Source organism: Esox lucius, chromosome 15 (assembly GCF_011004845.1).
Source record: "Esox lucius isolate fEsoLuc1 chromosome 15, fEsoLuc1.pri, whole genome shotgun sequence".
Taxonomy (NCBI): Eukaryota; Metazoa; Chordata; class Actinopteri; order Esociformes; family Esocidae; genus Esox; species Esox lucius.
In genome coordinates, this window is record NC_047583.1 from 5743988 (window position 1) to 5757598 (window position 13611).

Here is a 13611-nt window from a genome sequence, read left to right on the forward strand (position 1 = left end):
GCAGCAATATACGGCCCAACAGTGAAAATAAGTGACAAATAATCAGTGTTATTTTGAGGGACCCACTTATACAACAATGCCGTATCTGTGACATAGGCTAATAACATGTAGGCAACAACCTTTCTCAGATTTCGTGTCAGAAAGCTCAGAGCTGGATAGAAATATACAGAGAGAGAGAGAGAGAGAGAGAGTGGGGGGGGGGGTAAGGGGGGATACATCTGACTGTCATGAATTCCGTTGTCCTATGCAGGGGTTTTATATTTCGCTTACGAGACATATCCTGCACAACTGTGTCAGCGAGCCGCAACTCGGACACAGCACACACATATACTTACACACACACACACACGGGCGCGCGCGTCCACACACACACACACACACACACAGATGGGTGTTACTAACTATTTGTATATCATCTCAGTGAAAATTAGTCAATAGAAGAAGCCAGACTACATTTTAAGAAAAATGCCTTTCAGGGGAAATTCAGGGATTACCACATGTTTTGTCCAACATAACAACAACAAAACGTTCATACAACATGAAAACACTGTAAATAACTGACATTTATATAGGCCAACTTACGTTATTAATGAAGCTCTAAAATTAATAAAATGAGACAATACACGCCGCTTGGTATATCAAATGTTTATTGGAACTGTAAAGTTTATTTCAATCTATAAAAATCATAATCTGGGGATCTCCTTTGTAATCGTCGTAACGCCTTTCATTACGGATGATACAACTGGTCAATAGGCACTTTTTTCCCGTCCGATGGCACCGTCTTTCCCAGGGGTGTCACGCATTCAAGAGTCACGCGTCCGCCTCCCTCTCCCGGGATAAAGTAAAACAACCACACAATCCCTCTCCCTATTCATTATGGGAAGGGAGAAATGGAAACACCAAAGCACTGGAGCTAGGCCATAGTAGACCACATTTAAAATCCATAGGATCGTATGGCTTCAATAGAAGTGAACGGAAGATACAGAGCTTAATGTTGATAGACTACTTTTATTCGGTGCATATGAGAAATCGTATGCTTTATCATTAAACAAGCAAGAACAGCATATTACATCTAAATAACCCGCTAATTTCTAGTTTTTATTAAAACTATATCATATCGTTTCAGTAGACCTATAGTTTTCAAGAGTAAGTACCTCGTCTAAAAATACTTTATAATATTTTGTAATGGTTTACCTTCTCTTTTATCATAAATAGACATGATAGCCTCGTGCATATGAATTGGTTTCAAATAACATAGTAACCATGAAATATTAGGCTATATTAAAATACAGCATGCAGCTTAAAATATAGCAAGTTATGTATAAAGAATCCCGGGCGATGCCAATTAAAGTGTAATTACTAATAATATTCCCGGGGGGTTTGCTTTAAGTTCACCTAAATTCCGACCGTCATCGGTAAATGAGGAATATGATTGGATGACATGATTTGGCGTGAATTCTGTAGTCTCTTTAGATTCCTCAGCACAATAGGATAACTGTGTCGGCAATGGTTTTACTTGTAATATGTATATAGTATTATATTATGTATAGTTACATAGGCCCACATGCCATTAATAAAAAAAATGTGGAGATTGACAGCCTATTACTGATTCATGTGACTATAGCTAGGCTATAAAACTCTTTGGAATACCCATATAAGCTCTGAGATTAGCAGGCCGATGAAGTGCCTAAGAGAACGTAATTTACATGAAATGTAGAAAAAGTTAGAAAGTTGTTTTTCTCCTTTTTCGACAGCTGCCCGATATAAACCAAATGCCCATAACTCTTCTGCGGCCGGGGCGTAATGAGATATTATATTTTATTAAGGGACAATTATTGTTCTTAGTGTGCAAATTAGTTCGAACGTTGATGAATCGTTTATTATTTGGCATAGGCTGTAGTCCTACAGTATTATGAAACAGCGAAGAAGGACCCTTAAAATAAAACGAAATGTAAAATTGTCTAAAGTTACGCAGAGTGAAATGACTCAATTTTTAGCAATTATTTTACTTTAAATTGTGGGACTCTCAGGTCCTATGTTTACAAATTCACAACGGTTTGTATTATTCTGATAACTTCTAAACAATACACTCTTTGTCATGTATTCTACATTAACTAAACTGAAGGTGTTGCTGTGGTATTTTCTGTCAGCCGTCGAGCCCCGTTCCTGGACACCCTGAAAGACAAACGGTATGTTATCTCCTATTAAATCTTTCACATTAATTATGTAGTACTTTTCACATAAAACAGCTGAGAAAAGTGTTTTACAAAGTGCTTTATAGCAGGGATCCTTTTGACAAGGAAACTGATTAGGACATTTTATCTGTCTAATGTTGGAATTGTGTTTTGTTGTTTACGAATTCGATTCTATTTTATGTTTCTCTAAATGGACAAGAGGACAGGTTGAATGCATGTAGGGCATATCGCTGCAGCATAATGAAAGCTGTTTAAATGCATGGACACAATATCTCACTCTGACTGAAACGGATAAAGAATTTACTTCCTATCAAAGAAAAGTGACACCATTCATTAAAATGAAAAGGCCTATATAGATAAACCTATGAAACAATACGTTTGTGGTGGTCTTACAACGACTGTAAGCAGTGTGAGGATTCAATGGTCATAGAAATAGGCTTGGGACAAGTTAATGATTGAACTAAAACGGCCATTCACAAGAAACATAGCTATGCATATGTATACACTATAATATGACACATCAGGTGTATAGAAAAATAGTTTGAAGCTGACTGGTTAAATAAGCAAAACCAGATAGGTGTCTATGAAAGTGTTTAATCTGACTAAATATAGAAATAAAACAGGGATACATTGACATATATAGTATTCGATTTTTTAAATCGTTATGATAAAATCCTACGTGTTGACCAATCCCTAATCTAAAGTAATAAGACATCACCTAAATTAATTATTGAAATGCGCATCTCCTTACACATATCTCCGTCTGTTTATAGCATGAGGAGGTTTGATCACTGAAGGACCGATTCTTCCTTCTCCACATCATCTCCCTTGTGAAGTTAAAGGCGTTTTGTGCAGCTTCTAAAATCCGGTAGACGTTTCTTATTGGTCAGGTGAGGACGTTGCATCACTCCCGTTGATGACGCAGCCCAGGTTTTCGCGCATCCTTTTGCCTTGCGCGTCTTAAAGTGATTCTTGTTGCTCCACGAGACGCTCCATGCAGCCTCGAGACTAGCAGCCCCACCGTCGTGAAAGAAACAACAGACTGAAAATGTCCCTGCTCTGAAGGAGAGTGGCGCAAAAGAGCTACCTCTCACTTTCCCTCCCTCTCCGACTCTCTCTCTCTCTCTTTTTTTCGCTCTCTATTGCTTTCTCTGGCTTTCTCGCTCTATCCACGCTCTCCGCTTTCCAAAGAAGTTAGAATATTTACGATACTAGCGAACGAACTCCTCTGTTTTTTTTTTGTTTTTTTTTTATATTTACCAAGAAGCTCAATTTCTTCTCGTTACAGAGTAAGTAACCTTTATGCATACTCAAATATGTATTTTACTGTGGTTTGTTTGTGTGAGCGCGCGCGCGTTTGTATGCGTGTGTGTGTGTGTTCATGGGTACGGACAGCGGTAGTAACTTTCACTGCCCTGCCTTCGGTCAGGTTTTGGCCGGTATGTTGTTGGTTCATTCATAGAATATCAGAGAGCTCCAAATGCACTTTAATCAGTTGTTTAGTTTCAAAGCCTACTGTTTATTTAGTGAGTATACGTCTATTAATTTTGTTATTTGTTATTTAGCCTATAGCATATAAGTATATACCTTAGTTGTTTAACTTTGCAAATGTGTAGGCTATACGTTCCTGGAAGTTTTTGTTTTTGGAGATAAAGGTTTCTTCCTTGCATTTCGGTATAAAAGTTGTTGTTTTCAATGGTGTCTCATTCGATTCTGCAATTCTCGTACCTTATAACGGATTTGTTGAATTTGCGGTCTTCCACAATTGACCAGCTACATGATATACGTTTAACGCGCCGGTTTATCTGCAGCCTGGACTAGAGCACAGCCGACCGGTCGATTAGTAGACACTGAATGTGAGTTAGGTTGTACAATGATTGTTTGATGATAAGGAAGTTGCGTTACAATGTAGCATGCCCGACCTTCGCCAGTAAATTGCAAGGAGCTTATTTCTGCTATTCATGTCGGCCTATCTAGTAAAAAAAAAAATCACTTCTCCTTTCCTGTCTGTGGTAACAGCTGTTGGCTATTGTTCTTGCTACATTTGTGTGTCCACTGTGTTCTATCCTGGTGTGACGGCTTCAAATGCTGATGAGTGATTGCCTGTTTGTCTTGTCGTAAAAGTATTAGGCTACCATATTTTTGGTCCAAAGTTTTGCGTCGTATCTTTTTTCAAATCAACTATACGACCACATCATAGCCTAAACCAACAGTTGGTGGCACAGACAGTAAGTCCAAATACATTTGTTTTAAGGTTTTATGTATATCTTTAGATTATTTTACATTTTGAGGTGTTTTACTTACGAAACCGTTTGAAAGGTTTACAATGGTGTCTTCGTACGGCGATTTTGCTACGGAGTGGATGGCAGGTGCTTCGGTCTACAGCCCTAATTGGTGAGAGTACAAGTAGTCCGGAGCATTTTGTCCATAAACTCTACCACACTCGATATCTTTACAGTATCCCAGATCTTGGTGGTGTATCGTGAAAACTTTGGTTGATTTGGAATTTGTATTGATTAATGGGATCTAAACCCATGATTTGGTTGTTCGGTAGAGGTTAGATATTCATCGGAGCTGAATTATCAGGAAGTTGTTACATCGGCGTAGCATTTTTTCTTTGGGACACAGTTGTAGTTGAACTGAAAACAAGTTTATTTCCCATTTCTGCCTTACTAACTTCCGAAGCTGTACCTTTCGAGTTTAGTTCTCGTCTTCACATCTCTGTTTTGCCCACACAAGTCGTAGTCGGTTCCACATTCTAAAACTGTTTGAGAAGTGCGGTCCTAGTCAACAGTTCCGAATTGACTGTTGTCTTCTGTGGTGTTAGTGTTCTGTGTCTTAACCAGTTAGACATTGTACATTTAAATGCATGTACACCTAAATATATAAGCTAATTACAGATTTACTAACAATATTATTCTCATAGGGGTCTCTTCACTATTCCGGGTAACTGTTGTGTCTATTTACGAATTACGATTGTTGAGTCCACATTATACGGTTTGAATTGCATTTCCATTCATTACAAAAGTTATATGAAGTTCACATTTGTCCTACTATTTTTAGCAATCATTTATATCAACATTTAAATACATTTGTTGATGGGGCCGAAATAGGACCCGCTGTCCGGAGATTTATTATTGGTGCCAACGCAGTTAACATAACTTAAGGTCTCAGAATTTTGTGGGTACATTAATGTGCTTTACAGTTAGTAATTGTGTTTAGCCTCAAGGGTGTGGGGTTTGTAAAAAGTTATGTAATGACTTTGTGGTAGTTCTGGTTATTCACAATAATGTATATTTTTTGAAGTATGAGTCAATTAGACTTTTTAAAACAATGGGGATCGGATTGGTCTGAGTTGCAGAAGTGTTTGCCACAAGGAGTAGTAGGCCTATGTGTGCGTATGTGTGTGCAGGCGGATGTTTGTGTGTCAGATAGAAGAGGCGAGAGCTCTGTGTGTGTGTGTGTGTGTGTGTGTGTGTGTGTGTGTGTGTTGGACACCTAAACCGGGTCAATGTACTGTTGTGGGCGTTGGGAGGTAACAGAATGTTTCTCTTGTTTTTTGGCCTTTTATTAAACATGCAGTCGAAACACGAAAAAGCCCAATCCTCAACTTTCCTAGATATTGACGAGGTGAGCACAATGTTGTTTTAAATCAGTAGGAAGGGTTAAGAAATTGAGCCTTTTGTGTAAGGCCAGTGGCGTCATTTCAATAAGATCTCAGTACAAACCACGTTTTTTCTAGGGCAGATAAATGTCTATAGTAGTAATAAAACTGTGATTGCATTAATGGTTAAGGTTTGTCAAAACCAACTAGGTATACCCTTACTCCTTTAAGAGCATACAATATACTTGGTGGCCAGTTTGGTTGACATATCTCCATGTCCTTCGCTTGTTGTTTTATTTTTAAGTTGTAAAACTGAAAGGGTTGGGTTACACAACTTAGCTTTCCTCAAATTCTCTGGTGTTCCAGAAATCTTGGTTCAATGAGTTCTGTATTCCTTTTCTACAAAGCCAGTAATTGGTTTACTTCGGTGTAGATGAATTTACCATGCAAGTGTTTGGTTTAGTTTGGTTTAGGAGAATATATCTAACCAGCTATTAGTTTTGTCATAACCATCCATGTTAAATGTTATGCATAGAATTACATCACTGCTTTTTTTCTCTCAACATATTTAGGCGCTTCTTTACTTCACTCTCCTCTTTTTCTTTCACTCTTCTATTTTGCTCTTCCTCCCTCTGTCTTCTCCTTCCCTCTTTCCCTTCTCTCCTTCTATCTCTCACACTCTCTCTTGCCTATCACTCTTCTCTATCTTTCTAACCTTTTTCTCCATCTGTCAGTCTCTCTGGGCCTGAGTCACATTAGATGAAATGAAGTTTGTTCTTCTTCAAAATAAAGCACTGTGCTTTTAGACATATCTACTAGATGTTTGTGCTCATGGAAAAGTCAGTGTTTTTATTGGAATCTAATCCCTTCCAAACCACAAACATTGAAATTATTTTGAATTCCTTGATTTGCTTAGTGGACTATTTGCAGATCAGAACACTACCAAAACGTACCTTAGTGAGTGCTTCATGGATTCTCAAACGCATTTTGACGTTCTCGCTCATCTCGCTGAAGTGTGCTTTTCAAGTACACCCTTGTTCACTCCCCACGTGGGTTTAAAACATGTGATGGGTATAGACAACATGTGATGGGTATAGACAACATGTGATGGGTACAGACAACATGTGATGGGTACAGACAACATGTGATGGGTACAGACAACATGTGATGGGTACAGACAACATGTGATGGGTATAGACAACATGTGATGGGTATAGACAACATGTGATGGGTAAAGACAGAGTCTGACCAAAGAACTGAGAGTCTAGAAAATTCAGTGTGTCAAGAAACAGGTCTCTGCTTAATGTTGATGTAGTCATATTAACGTTTATGTCCGTGTTCATTTCTGCATGACCAACAAAGTTAAACTGGGTTGTAATTTCTGCTTATTTGTGTCATTTCTATGTCTGTACAGGTGCACCTGTCTTGTCTAGCTCTCCCTGTTTGTCAGGACCCTTCAATATGTCCCTTTAGCTGCCCCTCGGGATGCCTGACCATGACAGCTCAGCCTTAAGTAGACAGACCAAGCGACGCCGCGTCGACATCGGGGTGAAAAGGACTGCCCGTGCCAGAGATACCTTCCTATTCAACGCCATGAACCAATCCCACGGCCAGGAGCAGGACAGAGACTGCTCATTGGTCCCCCACAGCCACGGTGGATCCAATGGGGATGGAGAGAAATCAAATGTCCTCCGGAAACTCCTGAAGCGGGCAAACTCGTATGAAGATGCTATGATGCCTTTTGCTGGCGCCACCATCATATCTCAGCTGCTGAAGAGCAACATTGGAAAAAATGGAGGCAGTGAGGGAAACTTTCAGGTACACACACACGCACACACACACACACACATGCACTCACACACACATCTAAACACACCCACACACATGCACTCACACACTCACACACACACATCCAGAAACAGCCCTTATTTTAACAAGGTTTGGTAGCTAATCCAGTAACCTAGTAACAATCCTGTAATCCTGGGTGGCTCGAGCTACATAAAGGGACATGAACATTGACAAAATAATTGTTTGTATTGGTGGATGAATTGATTCACATGTTCATGTGTAAATGATTGACTGATTGGCTGTTCTCCTTCCTTCCAGGGTAGTGGAGGTCTCTCCAGTGCCGGCTCAGATCTCCAGGCGGAGGATGCCTGCAGTAACTCGTCCAGAGACAGAGACAGCCCCCTGGCCCTCTCGCCCTCCCCACCCTCCCCCTGCCTCCCCCACTTCGGCCGACCCCCGCCTCCTCACCCCGCTTTCACCCCGCTGGACCTGGAGCGCCTCTCGGACGAGCACCTGCGCGCCAAACGGGCCCGGGTGGAGAACATCATCCGAGGGATGAGTCATTCCCCCTGCGTGGCGCCTCCTGCGCTCCGGCCCGGGGAGAGGGACAGGGACGGGGACAGAGAGGGGGGAGGTGAGAGGGGGAGAAGGGAGGACAGGGAGAGGGACTGCCCCCCGCTGCAACCTTCCAGCCCAGAGCCCCCGTCCCGAGGCGGAGGAGAGGGGTACCGGGTGAGCCGGGGGGAGGTGAGAGGGGAGGTGAGGGGGGAGGTGTACAGGGAGAACAAGAGGAAACAGCGTCTTCCTCAGCATCAGCAGCAGGCCTTCACCCAGTTGGTCTGTGTCAGGCAGGAGCAGAGACAGGAGGAGCGACGGCAACTCAAACTGCAGTTAGAGGACATGCAGGTAACACACACACACACATACATACACGCCTACCACACACACACACACACACACACATACACACACATACTGTACATACACGCCTACCACACACAAACACACACACATATATACTGTACATAAATGCCTACCACACATACACACACACATATATATACTGTACATACACGCCAACCACACACACACACACACACACATACTGTACATAAACGCCTACCACACACACACACACACACACAAACACACATACTGTACATACACACTCACACACACACACACACACAAACACACATACTGTACATACACACCTACCACATATGTGCACACACAATGTACATACAGAAGTTCTTTTTCATATATACATTTTTTGTATTTATATATTTTGGTGTTTGAAATATTCATTACTTAATGATTAAATGTATTATTTGGTTAATTTACTAGTATTGTCTGTATAAATGCAGCTCCAGAAAAATGACCACTGCACCTTTGTCTTTCCTTTCCAAAAAAGTTGAGTGAGAAACAGATGGGTTAAAATTAAGAGACCACTGCAAATTGAACACTTCTGTTCCTCACTCAAAACTTTCCTTTTCAACTGTTTTGGAAAGGAAATAAAAAGGTGCAGTGGTCTCTTAATTTTTTCCAGAGCTGTATATCTATAGATAGATGATTGATCATTTGGTTAATTGATGTTGGCTAACAGGTTGATTTCTTAATATGTTAACTTATTAGTATTTAAAGTTCCATAATTATATGGTTTGTATTGTTTGCACAGAAGCAGCTTCGTCAGCTGCAGGAGAAGTTCTACCAGATCTATGACTCTGAGACAGAGGAGGAGGAGGAGAACAGAGACAACCAGAGGGAGGAGGAGAGAAGAGCAGGAGGGGAGGAAGATGGGAACCTGTCCGAGGACAGCATCCGCTCTGACGGTCTGGAGGACAGACACGGCGACCGCTGTGGCAACCATAACCGTGCCGATCGTATCCATGGTGACCTGTCAGAGTTGGTTGACGACCCGGGTCTGTTTCTCGACCGAGCCAGAGCCCTGCTCCAGGAACAGGTGCTGTTGGACCGGGAGAGGGATGAAGAGGACGACAGGCATGAGGGAGAGGGGCGAGGGAAGAGGGATCCGGGCCTGGGGGAGAGGGTGGCAGGAGGCGGGTCGATGCGAGCGGAGGGCAGGCAGCTGGCCGAGACTCTGAAACAGGAGCTGAACTCTGCAATGTCCCAGGTGGTGGATACCGTGGTTAAAGGGTTCAACCACCAAGCCCCCGGCCTTCATCATCCTCATCCCCACCGCGGCTCCAAAAACACCACTTCCGCCAACCACCCCCCATCGCAAGCATCCTTCCCCCCGTTCCCCCACTCCCTGACCCCAGACTCTCGCTTCGGCGGCGTCAGCGTCAACATGAATGGCGACAGCCCCAACTTCCGAGCGACCAATCAGAGGCTACCGTGTTTCGGCGACGTCATCATCCCGAGTCCGCTGGACTCGTTTGGGGGTCTAAGCGTTCCAACGGGAGGCGATCAGACGGAAGCACTGCCTCTGGTCGTCAGGAAGACCAGCACCGAGCCACACCACCAGAGTCCCTCTCTACCCCCTCCTCATCCCCATCACCCCTCCCTCCATCCCTCCCCCCTTTCCGCCTCCCTGAGGTTCTCCCCTCCCTCCTTCCGACACCCCTTTCCCCTCCCCCTCATGGGCTACCCGTTCCAGAGTTTCCCTAAAGACCCCCGCTCCTCCCCCGAGTCTATGGACCTCTCCAGGGAAACTGTGGGGCTGCGGACCAAAATGGGGTCGGCCGGGGGCGTCCATTTTGGCTCCCACCACCACCACAGGCAGAGCTCTCCGGCACAGCACAGTGCAGGGAGTGAGGGGCTTTCCCTGTCGCTCATCAAGTCAGAGTGTGGAGACCTCCAGGACATGACAGACATATCACCATATTCCGGGAGCACGGTATCCTTTTGTTTACTGAAGTCTAGGTGTCTGTGTGTTTCTCCAAGGAGGGCAGATCCAGACGTCTTAGCAGCAGTCTCAGTAGTGCTCCAGAAGTCCTTCATTTCAATGAATCTACTTTAATTGGTTCCTGCCCTAACCCCTGTGTTCTCCCGACGGGGGGGAGATAAAAAGGGGCGCGTGGGTCTTGCAAGGGGAAGATTAAACAGGTTGCATGCTGGTCTCCACGCTTTCAAGTGACAGCAGCAGGGAGTGGTGCTCTGAGGTGCTGTGAGAGTGAGAGGGCATGGGACACACACATCAACACTCACACACACACACATTAACACACACACACACGCACATCAACAGACACACACACACACACGTCCTGTATTTCGGGTTGTGACCGTCTGGATGTCTCTCAGAGGTTCGGTGCTGTGAGACCCTGCTTTCATCACAGCGCTGGAAGACTTTGTACATAAACGCTCAAAGCAAATCATACTTCACACAGTGTGTGTTAGGCGTATGTTGTGTGTGGTGCATTACGTGTGGGTGTCTGTTCATACATAACACTGAAAAGCTAATCATATTTCAAAGAGGAAGACAGAGGATGATGAGTAGAGTGTGGAGTAACAAGTGTTTGAAATGACGGTTGGAGCATGTGCTTACAATGTGTGTGTGCGCAATGTGATCTTAAAGCTAACATTAGTATTTACTGTGTTTATCCGTTTGCATACGTTGATAGGTCCTAAAACTCATATAAGTGATTGTTCCAGTCTTGTGTGTGTGTGTGTGTTTGTCATTGCCTGGCAGCTGTGTGTGTTTTCGTTTGCTTTTCACAACCTAAAAACACACACAAACACAACGCATACACAGAAATTTATCGTTGACAGGTGTTGAGAAAGAAACACACACACACACACAGAGTCTCTCTTTCATGGCAGAAAGGTGAACAGGTGTTTGCAGGTAGATGTTTATCTTTCATTCTTAACCTTTCATATCGAGAGGCTCCTCCGACTGAACTGTCTTTTCTGCACGTTAGATCACAGACACACGCACACACAGACACACACACACACACACACACACACACACACAAACACTGTCGTTTGAAGAACAAAGTAAAGGGAAAACAAGACATATAGCCCCAGAATAGCTCGGTTTCTCTCCAGCTGCTGAGGAGATGAAACGTGTGTGCTTTTCTGTGTTTCTCTGTGTTTGTGCTACACTTTTACAACTACAAGCAAAAATGAGATTTAAATAAACCCCATCATAAATCATTGTTGTCAACCACTAGTTCAATTCAAGATTTTTTTCTACATTAATTAACCTCAGTATCAATGTAATATAGTAACTAGCTTTATATTAACCATAATATTTTAGCTAGATTTATTATTAATGGGTTAGTTCAACCATGTGTAACCGCACGTTAATGCACGCGCACATGTACGTGATTATGCACGCATCTTGGTCATCATGCGTGCTTGTGGTTGGTGGAGCAGGGGGGGCGCTTTGAGCTTTGATGGGAATTGTTGCTTTGCTCCCCAGTTCTACGCAGTTGTTTGTTTGGCTCCGACTCGTATGTGGAAACATTACAGTATTATTATTATTATTGTGGTGAAGACCGGGACAATTTGGTGTTTCACAAATATTTGTCAGGGCCCGGGACACCCTGCTTTGAAACCGGGACAGTCCCAGGCCAACCGGGAGGTCTTTGTCACCCCACCCTTGAGGCCCCCAGGACCAGAATTGGGAAACATTAACATAGTGGGAAATACGCATAGCTGCAAATAGTTGACTAAATGTAATCTATTTTGTAGTCAATGTGAGGTGTAATTTAGCTGGGACAAATTAGTAGCAAATTTTTTCCCGCAAACGTGAAATTTTCATTGTGTGGTGAAACTCTCTGCCACATCCCTAGAATTCTAAACTCCACGGGTGAAAATAGTCTACTAATAATCACAGTATCTGGCTCCCGTGTCATTAACTTTATTCTGATTGCATCATCCCTGAGATACAGATTCTGTGGCTCGGGGAAATAGTGCAGCTAGGGAAAATAGTGCCAGCAAATCTCATGCAGCTACTTTCGCTGTACGCAATAAAAAATCACTGATAACTAATAACTGATTACTAAACATAGAAGAGTTTCCAAGTTAGGTTCTGCATGCCGTGCAACTTTTGCTAATCAGGTATGTTGGTTTTAATTATTTAATTAGCCAATGAAGCTAATAATGCTAACTCCAGGAGGGGTGAAAATTGAACAGTGGGCTTATCATGAAATATCCCCCTTTCCACCAGGTCATGGGAACTGAACCCAACATATAACTGTAATACATTAGTACATACCATAATATAGTATCTAGCTTTTATATTAACCGAGGTATAGTAAGTAGCTTGAATATTAACCATACTATAGTAACTTGCTTAAATATAAACCATAGTATAGTATAATCCTAGTATAACACAATTTTATATTAACAGTAACATATTAGCTAGCTTTAAATATTGACCATACTGTAGCAGCTAGCTTTAATGCTGACCGTAATGTAGTAGCTACCATATTATTTTTCCAGTTACTGAGCAGATGTCCAGGATTCATTTATGCTCTTACCAACCCGCCCTTCCCTCCCCCTCTCTCTCCCTCCCTCCCTGCCTCCCCCTCTCCCTCCCTCCCTTCCTGCCTTCATCCCTCTGCCCATCTCGTTTCCTCCCTTTTCTCTGCTCTCTCCTCTCATACACCTGGTGATAGGTTCAGGTTGCAGATGTTATTGTCTCAACTGCACACACACACACACACACACACACACACACACCATCCGGCGGTGAGGGAGAGAGAGGTGAGCCTTTTTTACAGAGAGACAGGGACAGAGGCGGGGGGAGGGGGAGAGGAACATTTCATCCCAGCTGTGTTGTTTATTCAGTACCTTTCTTTAGCTACCATTGCACACACACACACACACTAATATAGTCTTAGCCAGGCTCAAGGTCGACAGAAAATAATGCCCACATAAATATTAAGTGTTCATGAGGAGGCGTGTGGGGTGTGTGTGTGTGTGTGTGTGTGTGTGTGTGTGTGTGCTTGTTCTGTTTTCTCAGAAGACACGTCCCTTTAGCCGGAAACAGTGATAGGATGACTCAACCATGGTCACTGTGTGTTTTACCTGACCTGAACATAAACACAC

The 13611-nt window shown here is 43.0% G+C and overlaps 1 protein-coding gene and 1 long non-coding RNA gene across 8 annotated transcripts in view; one reads left to right on the plus strand and one right to left on the minus strand.

The window, feature by feature from the left end:
- Window positions 1-988: 988 nt before the first annotated feature.
- LOC109616662 lies at window positions 989-3271 on the minus strand. Its single transcript, XR_002197896.3, has 2 exons — window positions 2947-3271; window positions 989-2175 (listed from the first exon to the last, which is right to left on the minus strand). It is a non-coding gene; the product is annotated as an uncharacterized LOC109616662 (long non-coding RNA).
- prox1a (prospero homeobox 1a) overlaps window positions 2115-13611 on the plus strand; it is a 37641-nt gene continuing 26144 nt past the window's right edge. Inside the window, exons 1-4 of one of the 7 annotated variants that reach the window (XM_013137541.4) lie at window positions 2115-2189; window positions 7214-7617; window positions 7906-8493; window positions 9266-10447. In XM_013137541.4, the coding sequence (XP_012992995.3) occupies window positions 7285-7617; window positions 7906-8493; window positions 9266-10447 (2103 nt within the window). In that variant the 5' untranslated portion in view covers window positions 2115-2189; window positions 7214-7284. Of the gene's footprint in view, window positions 2190-3194; window positions 3485-3520; window positions 3722-3773; window positions 4052-4086; window positions 4424-5722; window positions 5826-7213; window positions 7618-7905; window positions 8494-9265; window positions 10448-13611 lie in introns of those variants that run through there. The other 6 variants (XM_029125569.2, XM_034297464.1, XM_029125571.2 and 3 more) reach the window with 6 other exon arrangements.